Source organism: Rhincodon typus, chromosome 23 (genome assembly GCF_021869965.1).
Source record: "Rhincodon typus isolate 14 chromosome 23, sRhiTyp1.1, whole genome shotgun sequence".
Classification (NCBI taxonomy): Eukaryota; Metazoa; Chordata; class Chondrichthyes; order Orectolobiformes; family Rhincodontidae; genus Rhincodon; species Rhincodon typus.
In genome coordinates this window covers 8,258,735-8,273,739 of record NC_063354.1, presented here as the reverse complement: position 1 = coordinate 8,273,739, position 15,005 = coordinate 8,258,735, and the positions used below count along the sequence as shown (strand labels likewise).

General features: G+C 40.9%; 1 protein-coding gene across 1 annotated transcript in view; it reads right to left on the bottom strand.

The window, feature by feature from the left end:
• Positions 1-15,005, bottom strand: part of cep131 (centrosomal protein 131) — a 115,157-nt gene that overhangs the window by 74,772 nt on the left and 25,380 nt on the right. The window contains exons 8-11 of the mRNA XM_048611093.1: positions 13,545-13,662; positions 12,008-12,124; positions 8,324-8,492; positions 7,280-7,356 (exon numbers count right to left, since the gene is read on the bottom strand). Of these exons, the coding sequence (XP_048467050.1) occupies positions 7,280-7,356; positions 8,324-8,492; positions 12,008-12,124; positions 13,545-13,662 (481 nt within the window). The remainder of the gene's footprint in view (positions 1-7,279; positions 7,357-8,323; positions 8,493-12,007; positions 12,125-13,544; positions 13,663-15,005) is intronic.

Here is a 15,005-nt window from a genome sequence, read left to right as displayed (position 1 = left end):
ATAGGTGAGTGTAGGTAGGAAGTTGGGATGGGGTTGGTCAGTGAGGATGGAGGGGCGGATAGGTGAGTGGGAAGACGGACAGGTCAAGGTGGCAGGGATGAGGGGGGGGCTGGTCTTGGGATGAAGTCAGGGGTGGGGAGATTTTGAAGCTCGTAAAGTCCACATCAAGACCATTGGGTTGTAGGGTTCCAAGGTGGAATATGAGGTGCTGTTCCTCCAGTTTTCGGGTGGCATCGTTGTGACACTGGAGGACGCCCAGGATGGACATGTCACCCAGGGAGTGGGAGGGGGAGTTGAAGTGGTTCACGACTGGGAGGTGTTGTCGTTTGTTGCGAACTGAGCATAGGAACTCCACAAAGCGGTCTCCGAGCCTCTGCTTGGTCTCCCCGATGTAGAGGAGGCCACATCGGGGACAGTGGATACAACAGACCACATTTGCGGATGTGCAGATGAACATCTGTTTAATGTGGAAGGTTTTCTTGGGGACTGGGATGGAGGGGGGAGACATAGGGGCAGGTGTAGCATCTCCTGCAGTTGCAGGGAAAGGTGCTGGGGGTGGTGGGGCTAGTGGAGAGTGTGGAGCGGACGAGAGAGTTGCAGAGAGAGTGGTCCCTCCGGAAGGCAGATAAGGGTGAGGAGGGAAATATATCCTTGGTAGTGGGGTCAGATTGCAGGTGGTGGAAGTGGCAGAGAAAAATGCGTTGAATGCAGAGGTTAATGGGGTGATACGTGAGGACATGGGGAATTCTGTCTTTGTTTTTATTGCAGGGAGGGGGTGTGCGGGCTGAAGTGCGAGAAACGCAAGAGATACGGTCGAGGGCGTTTTCGACCACTGTTGGGGGGGAGATTGCGGTCCTTGAAAAATGAGGACATCTGGGATGTCCAGGAGTGGAACATCTCATCTTGGGAGCAGATGTGGTGGAGGCGGAGGAATTGTGAGTAGAGGATCGCATTCTTGCGGGAAGGTGGGTGAGAGGGGGTGTAGTCTAGGTAGCTGTGGGAGCCAGTGGGCTTGAAATAGATATCAGTTTCAAGCTGGTTACCAGAGATGGAGACAGAGGTCCAGGAAGGTGAGAGAGAGGTATCAGAGATGGTCCAGGTGAACTTAAGGTTGGGGTGGAAGGTGTTAGTAAAGTTGATGAACTGTTCAAGCTCCTCGTGGGAGCATGAGGTGGCACCGATACAGTCATCAATGTAACGGAGGAAGAGGTGGGGGATACTGCCAGCTTGGCTGCAGAAGAGGAACTGTTCCACTTATCCTACAAAGAAGCAGGCATAGCTTGGGCCCATGCAGTTACCCGTGGCCACCCGTTTTGTCTGTAGGAAGTGGGAGGAGTTGAAGGAAAAGTTGTTAAGGGTAAGGACAAGTTTGGTTAGGCTAATAAGGGTATCGGTGGAGGGGGACTGTTTGGGCCTGCGGGAAAGGAAGAACCAGAGGGCTTTTAGGCAATCTGCATGGGGAATGCAAGTATACCGGGATTGGACGTCCCTGGTGAAGATGAGGTGTTGAGGGCCAGGGAATCGGAAGTTTTGGAGGAGGTGGAGGGCGTGGGTGGTGTCCCAGACGTAGGTGGGGAGAAAATGGAGTCAGTGGAGAAAGTGGAGATAAGGTCGGTGGGGCAGGAGCAGGCAGAGACAATGGGTTGACCAGGGCAGTTGGGTTTATGGATTTTGGGAAGGAGATAAAAATGGGCGGTGCGAGGTTGGGGAACGATGAGGTTGGAGGCTGTGGGTGGTAGGTCACCTGAGGTGATGAGGTTGTGGATGGTTTGAGAGATGATGGTTTGGTGGTCAGGGGTGGGGTCATGATCAAGGGGGCGGTAGGAGGTGATGTCAGAGAGTTGGCGCCTGGCCTCGGCGATGTAAAGGTCAGTGCGCCATACCACGACTGCGCCTCCCTTGTCTGTGGCTTTGATAGTGAGGTTAGGGTTGGAGCGGAGGGTGCCTTTCCCGCACCTCAGCCCTCACACCCCCCTCCCCGCAATCAAAACACAGACAGAATTCCCCTTGTCCTCACGTATCACCCCATTAACCTCCGGATTCAACGCATCATTCTCCACCACCTGTAATCTGACCCCACTACCAAGGATATATTTCCCTCCTCCCCCTTATCTGCCTCCCAGAGGGACTGCTCTCTCTGCAAATCCCTCGTCCGCTCCACACTCCCCACTAGCCCCGCCACCCCCAGCACCTTTCCCTGCAACCGCAGGAGATGCTACACCTGCCCCCTCACCTCCATCCCAGGCCCCAAGAAAACCTTCCACATTAAACAGATGTTCACCTGCACATCCGCAAATGTGGTCTATTGTATCTGCTGTTCCCAATGTGGCCTCCTCTACATCGGGGAGACCAAGCAGGGGCTCGGAGACCACTTTGTGGAGTTCCTACGCTCGGTTTGCCACAAACGACAACACCTCCCAGTCACAAACCACTTCAACTCCCCCTCCCACTCCCTGGACGACATGTCCATCCTGGGCCTCCTCCAGTGTCACAACGATGCCACCCTAAAACTGGAGGAACAGCACCTCATATTCCACCTTGGAACCCTACAACCCAATGGTCTCAATGTGGACTTTACGAGCTTCAACATCTCCCCTCCCCCCTGACCTCATCCCAAGACCAGCCGCACCGCACGCGCCCCCCATCCCCACCTCCTTGACCTGTCCATCTTCCCTCCCACCTATCCGACCTTCCTTCTCACTGACCAACCCCCATCCCAACTTCCTACCTACACTCACCTCTACTAGCTTCTTCCCCGCCTCCTTGACCTGTCCGTCTTCTCTCCCACCTATCCGCCCCTCCCTCCTCATTGACCAACCCCCATCCCAACTTCCTGCCTACACTCATCTTTACTAGTTTCATCCCTGCCTCCTTGACTTGTCACTTAGAGTCACAGAGTCATACAGCACAGAAACAGACCCTTCGGTCCAACCAGTCCATGCTGACCATAATCCCAAACTAAACTAGCCCCACCTGCCTGTGCTTGGTCCACATCCCTCCAAACATGAACTTATCCGAATGTCTTTTAAACACTGTAACTGCAGCCGCATCCAAAAAATTGCCCCTCATGTCTTTTTTAAATCTTTCCCCTCTCACCTTAAACATATGCCCCCTAGTCTTGAAATCCCCCACTCTAGGGAAAAGACATCTGTCATTCACCTTATCTATGACCCTCATAATTTTATAAAACTCCATAAAGGTCACCCCTCAGCCTCCTACGCTCCAGCCTACCCAGCCTCTCCTTATAACTCAAACTCTTCATTCCCGGTAACATCCTGGTAAATCTCTTCTGAACCCTCTCCAGTTTAATAATATCCTTCCTATAACAGTGCAACCAGAACTGGACACAGTATTCCAGAAGAAGCCTCACCAACGTCCTGTACTCGATGCTCATCTGATAGAAACTCCCTTCCTCGTTCACTGTCATGTCAGCCTAAATGTTTGTACTGAGTTGCTGGCCATCTTCTCTCCACCAATCTGCTCCACTATCCACCTTCTGTCACCACCCCTCCTTCTATTTATTTCAGAGCCCCCTTCCCCTCCCCCATTTCTGAAGAAGGGTCCAGACCTGAAACATCAGCTTTCCTGCTCTTCTGATGCTGCCTGGCCTGCTGTGTTCCTCCAGCTCCACACCTTGTTATCTCAAGTAATTTAGTGTATTTCTGAAGGCTTCAATATCAAATTTTTTTGGTTAAATGTTTCCTGCTTCTGCAAAAAAGTCTAACAACAGGTTAGCCATGCAACGAAAGACTATTTTGGTCTAAACAGGTACAATTTGCAGTACAAGTGCATGTGGCGTCACAATAACATGTGGAAATGTCCATATTCTGTACAGATATGGGCAGATAATTTTGAGTCTTCAATTACTTTAAACATGTTAACAGCCATGCCAACCACATCTCTTGCTGTGTCACATATACTTATCATCCTCCTGTCTATTTCTGTCACAGAAGATCTGAAACAGCTATCCAGATGAAATTGCTGATTGCAAATATTTTATCTTTTTTATTGTTTCAAATAATTTTTCATAAGTTGCCAAGAATGAAGTCACTGAGAAACAAAAATCAAATAATCTGAGTCTGACAAAGTGGGGAAGTAAATTATTATCCACAATAAACTAATCCAGTATTTTATTTGGCTGAACTTATGCTGTAGAAAACTTTTATATCTGCTGTTTGAAATATTAATAGGCTAAATTACGCATTTTCTTAAATAACAAATCAAAATTCACAATGCCTTTAGGTTCACTATTAATCACGGCAGAATTTCAGACACAGATAACTGCAGTGTTCAATAAAATCATCTTTCAATTGCACATTTTAGTCCCTTTATAACAGCAGGAAAATGAACACTTCACAGCCAATGTCATCCCCACGTCCCCAAAATTTATGATAGGTACCAACATACTCCATGTCAATTCCCTGGCCTCAACTAAATGATCCAAGGGACGACAGTTACTAATTTGTGTGTTATTATGCATCATCACTAATGTTCCCCAACCAACTCAACTATGAACTTACTCTCATCATTTCTAAATAAAAAAACAAAAGAACTGTGGATATTGTAAATCAGGAACAAAAACAGAAGTTGCTGGAAAAGCTCAGCAGGTCTGGCAGCATCTGTGAAGAAAAAAAATCAGAGTTAACATTTCTCAGAACAGTTCTGAGGAAGGATCACCGGACCCGTAACGTTAACGCTGACTTTTTCTTCACAGATGCTGCCAAACCTACTGAGCTTTTCCAGCAACTTCTGTTTTTATTCCTCATCATTTCTATCTTTGTTGCCAGCAAAATCACTACTGTCTTCCATCCCAGCTGCTTACTCCATTAAGGCTCCTGTCTTCATTGTCTCAAGTCCCCAATGGATATGGAATTTGATGCACCAGACACACAACCTACTTAACCATCTATCACCAGATCAGGTACTATGATGGGGGGTGATTTAACACTGACAGCCAGCCAGGAGGCAGACAGGGAGTTTAGTACTGAAAAGTCCGAAACCTGGCCACAGTTCACAACCAACCCACCCACTTCCAGTTTAAATAGAATAGACTGAAGGCAAACATGGTTGGGAAATAGTCTGTTGTTGAGAAATTGGTCAATAATTTATGTATGATAATGATGCTTTATGCCTCAGATTTTAACGCACTTATCCCTTTCAATTTTTGACAGCTAGATTGCGTAAGGTTCTAAAACAACTGGAGAGAGGAGATTACAACACAATCTAGTGGGTAAAGTGCTTATTCAAATAGAACGAGAAAGCTTTCCCCATCTCACTGCCAGTTTCCTAGGCTATTGTGATGCAATCATTCCTCACCCCTTCAGAAATTCATTTGTCTCTGCAGATTCTCACTCTCCTTTTGCCCATCAAGCCAAACCTGTCCACAGGTTACCCCCACTTTAATGGTGAACCCAGTTTCTTCCCCATCTCTCAAAATGCTTTGTCCAATTTTATCCCACCCATGAAACCTATCTCATCTCCCAATGAGCTGCTGACCACCCAATTTTCCTTCCGTGCCCTGGAACTTCAACTTACAATGTTATTCTCATACTTAGATCTTTTCGCGATCTGATTCGTTCTAATATCTTGCACTCCTACAGCCCAACTCCTCCCTCCATTCCTCTACCAATGGCCTAGTGCATCCCTATCAGTTCAGCCACCACTGCTGTTTGTAGGAGCAACATCCATATCGTGTGGAAATCCTTTCCAGAAGCCCTCTGCATTTTAATACATGTCTCACTGATTAAGTTTTTCTTATCCCAACCTAATATCTCCTTTGAATCTGTGTTCATTGTTTGATTAGATCCTCACGCGGGGCATTTAGATGCTTTTCAATATTAGAAGATACCACATAAAAGGAAGTTCATGTTCAAATGTTTAAACATCCATCCTTTGCAGTGCAAAACATTTCAATAAATTAGGAGATATTAACTTTATGCTCCTGCAGGCTCAAGGAGTGAGGAGCAGCATGGTGGCTCAGCGGTTAGCACTGCTACCTTCCAGCGCCAGGGTCATGGGTTTGATTCCAGCCTGGGGTTAGATGTGCAGGTTAGGTGGATTAGCCATGGGAAATGCAGGGTTACAGGGAAAGGGTAGGGGGGTAGGTCTGAGTAGGATGCTCTTCAGAGGATCGGTGTGGACTCAATGGGCCGAACGGCCTGCTTCCACCTTGTAGGGATTCTATGATTCTAAGTCTTGGTTGAAAACATATTTAAAATTGTAATTACCACCAAGATACTGCAAAACCTTAAGTTACAGATGTTTATTATGTGTGTTTTTATGTAAGAAATTGAAGAGTTGCTGAAATATTAAGAGGCATTGTTTGGACAGAAAGCAGTGCACTTTTTTCTTGGCATCATGACTGGTTTTACTTAATATTACAACTGAAAACTAGTTTTAAAATCTGCCTATTTCTTCGCCAGTGTTCCTCCACAATCTCCTTAAGTATTGGCTCCATACAGGCATAAGGACAGCCCATACTCTCCAAGACCTCAACTAGCTGGTCCACTTTTAACTGGTACAATTGAGTATCAGTTGGCAATCTGATCAAAGAGAAGTGGAAGACAAGAAAGAGGAAAAAAATACAGACTGTGTTCTATTCTGTCTACACCTGATATAGCCACACATACAGATCAGGAGCATTCTTTTTAGTTTAGAAAAATAGGGAGATGATCTCAATGAAGCATAGTACATTCTTACAAGGGCTTGGCAGGTTAGGTTCAAGAAGGATGCTTCTCCTGGCTAAAAGAATCTAGGACCAGGGTAGACAGGCCATTTAGAATTGAGATGTGGAGAAATGCATTTGGAAACTTCGGAACTCTCTGTCCGAGAAGGTCATGAAGGCTCAATCGCTGAGTATTTTATAACCGAGATCAACAGATATCTATATATTAAAAAATATGGGGAGCATTGCAGAAAAATGGCATTGAAGTAGTGGATCAGCCAAAATCTCAATAATTGGCAGAGCAAGCTTGATGTGCTGAATGGCCTACTCCTGCTGCTATTTCTTACATTCTTACCAAAAGGGTCTGAAGGCAACAGTAGTGTCTCTGCTATCAACCCAATAACCAAGCACGGCTAACAAATGAAACTTAGAAGCTGCATGCTCTGTACATTTAGGTACTCAAAAGTCAATCGGGAAAGCGACACTTGTTTTAAAAATACAAACCAGAAACAATAAAAACGTATGAGCTGCATGTGAAGCAAAACTGATCAGCAGTGAAATAAAAACCTAACATAAAATATTTTCATATCTTGTAATAAGCTTGTGAACACATACCTGCAGTTCTTCTGTCTTTACACAAGGAGCAAGGGGACTCACAGTTCTCTGGTTAGAAAGCACTTCTGGATCTGTAACTGCATTAAGAACAAGTTACTTTTAATGAAAGAAAAAAATGAGGAAAACTTCTAACTTTTAAAAATAAAATATGTTATGGGCAGATATCAGCTCTGACAGTCTGTTAGAAACTACGTAGAATATAACGCCAATGCACACCATGTTGAAATCCCTAAACTCCGGGAGAATGGTCTTATAGTTACGTTATCAGGAGGAAGATTTGGACAGAAGGACGGGAAACAAAACAAAATTTAAAGAGCAAATCGAGTCAACTGGGCTTGCATATGCATTTGCAGGGGATTAATGGAGAGTATGACAGGCCAGGTTACATAATCACTCCTTCCATTCATAAGTTATACAAAAGAAAGAACGATTTTATTCTTACTGCACCTTTCATGGTGTCAGGATGTCTCAAAACACTTCATGGTAAATTAAGCACATTGCATGGCACACAATTCAGCAGCAAGAACAAAAATGGCACTTAGGTCAATATAATTTAATTCACTCTATTGATACATACTTTGAACAGTATTAGACTTCTAAACAATAACACTTTACCCCAGTGTTCAACTTTTTAAGTCTGTCTTGAGACGCAACACAAAATTGAGAAGATTCCCCAGAGGATACATTTTCAAGAGGGTTTTAATTAACATTTGTTGACTACACCCTTTGTAAAAGCCATGAAAGTTCTTGAAAAATGACAAATATTACTAATCAATTTTCTTGGATTTCTACCGTTTCCTCTGAAATTGAGGATCAAGTAAGAAAATCCCTGCAGAAATGTACTCTATGATCCATACACATTCTGTTTGTCTACTGAAAAACTTTGCAAAGATTTGATGATACTGAAGTCTTAGGGACAATGTGTTAAAATAAGGTGTGAAGAAGAGAAAGTCTAAAAATACAACAAAAAGAATGAATTCAATGTATTTCTGCTTCTAAACACATATTGTCAATCTCTTATCTACAGTAATACAAACATTTCACCTGAATTTTTGGATTTAATTCGACTATGAACTGGACTTGTATTATTGACAGACATAGGCTTGATAGTTTTTTTCTTTGCAATCCTCCCCCTTTCTTGCAGCATGGCAATTTCTTCCTCACTAGTTCTTTTATCTTCAGCTGCTTTCTCTGCACGTTTCTGCTGCAGTTCCTTTAAAAAAACATAGGTATTAGGAATTAAAATTTAATGTTATTTTAACAGTCTTAATGAATTGATCCTGTAGAATACTGTCTTTAATTTAAATTAAAATATTATACTCAATACTGGGAATGGACCTGTTCCACAGTACAGTTAGATGAAGGTTGTTTCCAATTTTCCGAGGCACAACTTTGTTGTGAGAATTACCTTACTCTACAATGATAAAAGATATTTTTCAAGTAATACCTCACTGCAGCTCTTCATAACTGTACCACCAAGGCATCAAAGACTGGTAATGGGTAACCACATAGATCAAGAATTGTGTGTGTTCTCTCTCAATAATAAAAAGTGTGTGAACATGGTCCCTTTTGTATCCTCACGATGTCCTGACGCTAATGAAATACAGTTTAAAATAAAGCCACTTGTTACGTAGGTCTCACAGATAGCAAATAAACTAAACTGGTTGTCATTTCGGATTCAAGCTGATCAGTGAGACAGAAACCCCTTCTCCCTGGCTAGAGTTTATTAGGTATTCAGACTTGTAGCTCCTTCTGCATGACAGCCTTGCCTCAAACACTATTCTTCCATTACATCTATCCAACCAATTAATTAATCAGTTAAACACCATAATTTGCTAGATTATCAGATTTTGCTCTTCTCCTTAAATAAAAACCTGAGAAATAAAAACAATCTTTGAGCAGAAGGAAAGAAAAGTACATTTTTTTCATATTCTATATATCTTACTCTAAAGTACAAATATGATTAGTAACAAAATTAAATAGTTTTTCATATTTCATATAACAGAACTAATCTCCGTTGTCCCCCTTTTCTTTGAACATGAAAACACATTTAATCACAAAGTTTTTTCATGGATCTGTTTTAAAGCTTCTTAAAAATGTATTTCCCCCTTGTCCCATACCTTCAAAGTCCATTGCTACAACTTTGTTAAAGTCTCTTACTACTGGGAGATTCATGATGAGCCACAATGGTGCCCTCCTTAAGATTTTATTTGTACCACATTTGCCACTGATTACTTATTTTAATCAATTCACTCCACAACTGTGGATATGCATCCACTGTTCAACACAGCGTAATTGAAATGAGTTTGTGACTAAAACATTTGTTACTGGCTGAGGCTCCTTGTAGCTAGTACAAACCCTTCTACTTGATCATTAGCTTATTCCAAACCTTACATGATATGGGTAATTTTAAAAAACTTTGTCATTCTGATTAGGACGATTCATTACAAAAATTGTTTTTCTGAGTCGCAATCAAAGCATTTGTCAGACCTGCCATGGATATTCTTGTGGTTCATTATTCTGCTACAGTTCCCAATTCCTGTCAGCTGTCATAGTTGCCAGAGATATCGTATTAATCACTTATTTTAGTTACAATTCTTCCATGTGGACACTTCTGCAATCTTTTATTCTGTGTATGTCCTAAATGTCTCATTAGTACCATGATGTCTACTGGGAATAATTGTTTTCCCAAGTATTTTGTTTTAATGCTTCTAACCTCTGTTCCAGACATGTTTCTTTTTGAAAATCTAACTGTAGTTAATATTAGGAATCTATCCATGTTCGATACTTTAGCAATAGTCCAATAATTTAAAGGTAAGCACTGAGTTACGAACCTCCAAATTCTATTATACATTCTTCTATAGAATTTCCATCCTGCTTTTGAATTTTGTCAAAGTTTGACCATACCTGATAAACATTTAATAAGTCATCTTTCTTAAAATCTCTGAAAGGTTTAGCTTCACAAAACATTGGTGTGAAGACAGATCCCTGCTGTGCTTTCAACAGTGGCTTGGAATCAATAATGTCCATCTGAAAGCCAGCAATTCTAACAATGCAATACCTTCATGGGGAAATCTAGAATGAAGGGGCACAGTTTCAGAATAAGGGGTCTCACATTTAAGATGGAGATGAGAAAGAATTTGATCTCTCAGGATCTTTAAACTTTGGAATTATTTATCCCAGAAAGACCAGGAAGTTGGGTCATTGAATATAAATTGTTGCATTATGCTAAGATATCGAACATGGATAGACTCCTAGTAATAACTGGAGTGAGATTTTTAGAAAAAACGTGCTTTGAAAGCAGGAGCAGGCTCAAGGGGCTGAATAGCCTACTCTCATTCATTGTTCAGGTATTTGTATGGAACAGATGTCAGATGCTCAGAAAGAACGAATCCTGCGACGACATGCATTCTTAGCCATCACTGTTCAAATGGGATGTACAGCAGCAACACAAAGAATGGAGGATTCAATGGTGGTGCCAACGTGAGACTGTTCCAGAAACCTGAAAAGGAGAATTATAGCTAAAAGGAGTAAGGATAGACATCCCTCTGGCAATTACAGTTGTGTGATTTGGGGAACTTTAGCAGAAGAATCAACCCCAAGAATGCTCAGAATAGCAGGTGGGTTAGACAAACTTTTGATCTACGAACGAGTCCAGGGGTTACAGAGGGAGTATACAAAAATATGGAGTTAAGGCCACTCCCAAATCTTATTAAATGGCACAGCAGACTCAGACCCAAAGTCCTGGAAGGGCTACTCTTGATGTTATTTCTTGTTGTTGCTCAGTATACTGTCTGTTTGGACAAAGCTCTCTCAGCTTCTACTGTGGCTGTATCTCCATCCTTAATATGAGCGCCAATGTTGAACACGCTGAAAAATTTAAACCATAAAATAGAGGAGCAGAATTAGGCCATTTGTCTGCTCCACCACCTGATCATGGCTGATATGTTTCCCATTCTCCTACCTTCTCCCTGTAACCCTTGGTTCCCTTACTTATCAAAAATTTTGATTTTATTATTGTTCAGAACATGAACTCAATGCTGGTTAAAAATATTAGAGGCAGGTACTAATTTTGCAGCAAACTGTGTCCTCATTATAGCTTTGTCACAGTAACTGTCATGCAACTCAAATTTGGTCAATGAGCTACCACGCTGTCAAAAAGGGCATAGTATCCACGCAAATGAACAGTTACGATGACTTGAAAACACCTAGCTATATTAGCTACTTTCCCTGTCACCACCAATACCATATAAAGGAACCAGTCCAGAAGCTACAATATAATGCACTTACAGGGTAATTAACTGGTACTGCTCAAAATATGAATAACAAACATCATACCCAGGGGATATTAGGAAATTAAAAAAAAACAGACTTAATTTCCACACTAAAAAAGTACAAGGTGGAATTAAGAAAATTAAACTAAAAATTGTGAAATCATTTTATTTCCACAGAAAAATCATGATAGAACGATGAGGCTGACATGCCTTTACATTAATGAGTACATAAAATATTAAATATTAACAATATATAAGTAGTTATGTCATGCAGAAGTAGGCCACAGAAAAAGAGTTTCATATTGACATTATCAGACTGCTGCACACACCACCAGCAACATATTAACAATCTACTAGAATTAAGTGAAATAAGGATGTCCACATCGAAGGTTAGTTTGAAAGAAAATAAATCAAACTGAACCTTAATAATGAAATTCACATTGCAGCACAGTACCTCGATGGCAGCCTTCCTTGCTTGTCGGGCTTTCTCTTCTCGAATCTTCTTCCGTTCCTCACTTTTTTTCCTTTGGCGCTCTTGATCACTTTCAACTAACATTTCTTGCTCTCTCTCCTGACACAAAAATGCACCATCAGGTAATTAGCACTTGTCTGTATTTAAATGGCCAGCTGAAATGGACCTTAACCCAACTGATGAGTGGATCTAATTCTACCCTACTGTGCATTAGTAGCATATAATTATTTACAAGAGTACTTATTGATAACAGCTTTAATAATATTTCATTGTTTATAATGCACTTCCTTAAAGTTTAATGATTCTGATGAAACATAACTCATAAAAGCAAACTCCTTGCTGAGTATACTAAATATTTTACAACAACTCAGTGCAGCATAGATATTAAAGGCAGAAATTGTTGGAGAAACAGAGAACGTCTAGCAGCATCTGTACAGATAGAAGCAATTAACTTATGACTTCTTCAGAATTTTTTCAGAGTTCGAAGAAAAGCTATATTGGACTCAAAACATGAACTGCTTCCACAGATGCTGCATGATCTAGTGAATTTTTCCAGCACTTTCATTTTATTTCAGATGCCTAGCAACCTCAGTATTTTGCTTTGATTGCATCACAGAATTAAACATTTGTACTGAATATACATTATAAGTACACTGCTTGCTGTTCTGTCATCGTTAAGTGTCCTGCCTTACCTAACAGATCATTCAACAGCGAAAGTAGGCAACCAGGCCTCAGCAAACACATTTCTGTAACTGTCAGCTTCATACTCTATATATATTGAACCATCTCACTGAAACTGATGATTCACCTTCAGGACTTCAACTTCATCTTTGCTGGGTGAAACTATGTATATGGGGAACTTAGCAGAGGGTTCATCTTTAGTGGATTAGATAATGTACACCACAAACTATTTCAGCTTGTGTAAAAGCGTTGAATGAGAGGACACAGCAGATACTTTTGCGTATGCGTGTATGTGTGTATGTGTGTGCATTTGTGTGTATGGCGGTGGTTTTTGGAGGGGGGTAGAGGAATTCAAACTAATCTGAAACTACAATAATCTATTATTCATTAAGTAAATATCACCTATTTATGGTACAAGATACCTAAGATGATTATGGAAGACAAGATTGTTGAATTCATGCACAAATTAAAGTTTTTATTTCAGAAAGTTGCAATCTGGGGGAGTAACTTGAGTTATGACATAAGCTAAGTGCAGTAGGTTTGAGGTTGAAGATGTCATTTTGGATCGATAGTGCCTAAAGCTTTCCACCATTGGGGATTTTCTTCACTACGCGTCTGAGTTTAATGTAGACTAATTCATAACGAAAGAGTTATTGACTAATGTAATAATCAATTATGGGTGTACCATGTGACTACCAGGACGTTAGAAAGAAAAGTAAATTAATCTGGATTTTTCTTTATCTCATAATTTACATATTCCTAGCTAGAAGCCTTGATGAGTTCAATGTGAATATTCAGTGTACAATATTTTATCTAGTCATATTTCTTTTGAAGTCACCTGTTTTTTAGTAGCAAGCAGTCGCTTTAGGGCAGCTTGACTTGCTTTGCGTCTCTGCGAATGACGTCTGTACCAGCGCTGAATGGTAATCACTGCATGGTTCACATGTTGTATGAATCTATCATTTAGATGCAGGGTCAAAGAGAGAAAAAGAAAGAAAAACAATATTTGAAAAATGGAAACATTATTCAATTGATAATTTGTCACTGAAAGAAAGACCTTTCTTCCTACTGACTTAACTAATGGAGAAGTTACACGCACTTAATTCATGATGCATCAGCTGAAAATGAAGAGCTTGATCTTAAGAAAACAGAAATAATTTGTCTACGTATGCTGTGAATGCATTACAAACAGAACACTGCGTGACATTAAGTAACAAGTCTTTTATTTTTCAGGACATGCTAAAATAAGGTAGGTAATTAAAATTATACATTACACAGGTAAACAAATCCAGCTCAAAAACTCAGTTGCTGTGGGTGAAATACTTGTGGATTACAAGGCAATTTTTAGACTGGATGATTTTGTCTGAATTCTCACTTCTTCTCCAATGAATGTTCAAAAGTTTCAGAAAATCTTCACTTCCTCAAACATCCTCCTGTACAGTAATTCTGAGATGGGACATAAAATCATGTGCTGTTCAGTGAGAGCTGTAAATCACAGCACACTGAGTAAGTCCAATGCTTAGAGATCAAAAACAACACACCTAGTGAGTGCCATGTAGAGGCCTTTCTGATCCAATAGCAGCATAAAGAGGCCGTCCAGGAAATAATTTAAACATTGGGTAAGATTGACCAGTTTTTAAACAGGTGATATTGAATGGGTCACCTACACTGCATTCTACCACAGACATCACTGGAAAGAAAGACTGGAACACATGTATAACATCCAGTCTGACATCAGCTTCTTTATACCAACATTAAAATTTTAGTCCCAGGATTTCCTGTATGGTTTTATTGCAAATAGTCTGATTAAAAATACTACCTGGTCAATATATGTTTAGATAATTAGTAGAAAAATATTACCACACAACCTCTCTCCAGCCGAGTTAACTTCACTTAAAGGATTGAGTGAAGTGATATTTATGATCAGCACACAAGTGCCAATTATTTTCAATGAAGAGCAACTTCAGCCTACACCGGACCTTTGCGAATTGCAGATTGAGTATGGACTCATCTAATTTCTAAGAGGTCTCTTACAGCTGAGGGAGACAACACATAATCGAAAAAAGCAGAAGAAATTTTATTCCATCATTCTCAATGACTCCAAACACAACTACAGTGAAATTACAGCATTGTATCCAATTTTGCAAGACCAAACACTCAAGTTTAGAATTTGCTTCAGGTTTTCACAGCAGTAAGCTCATGCACAAAGATTATTAGAAAGAAACCTAGAAGAACAGCGAGGAAGCACTAAAAATACTACTACATGTATTCTGCAAAATCGCACAGGTCAGCTAGTAGA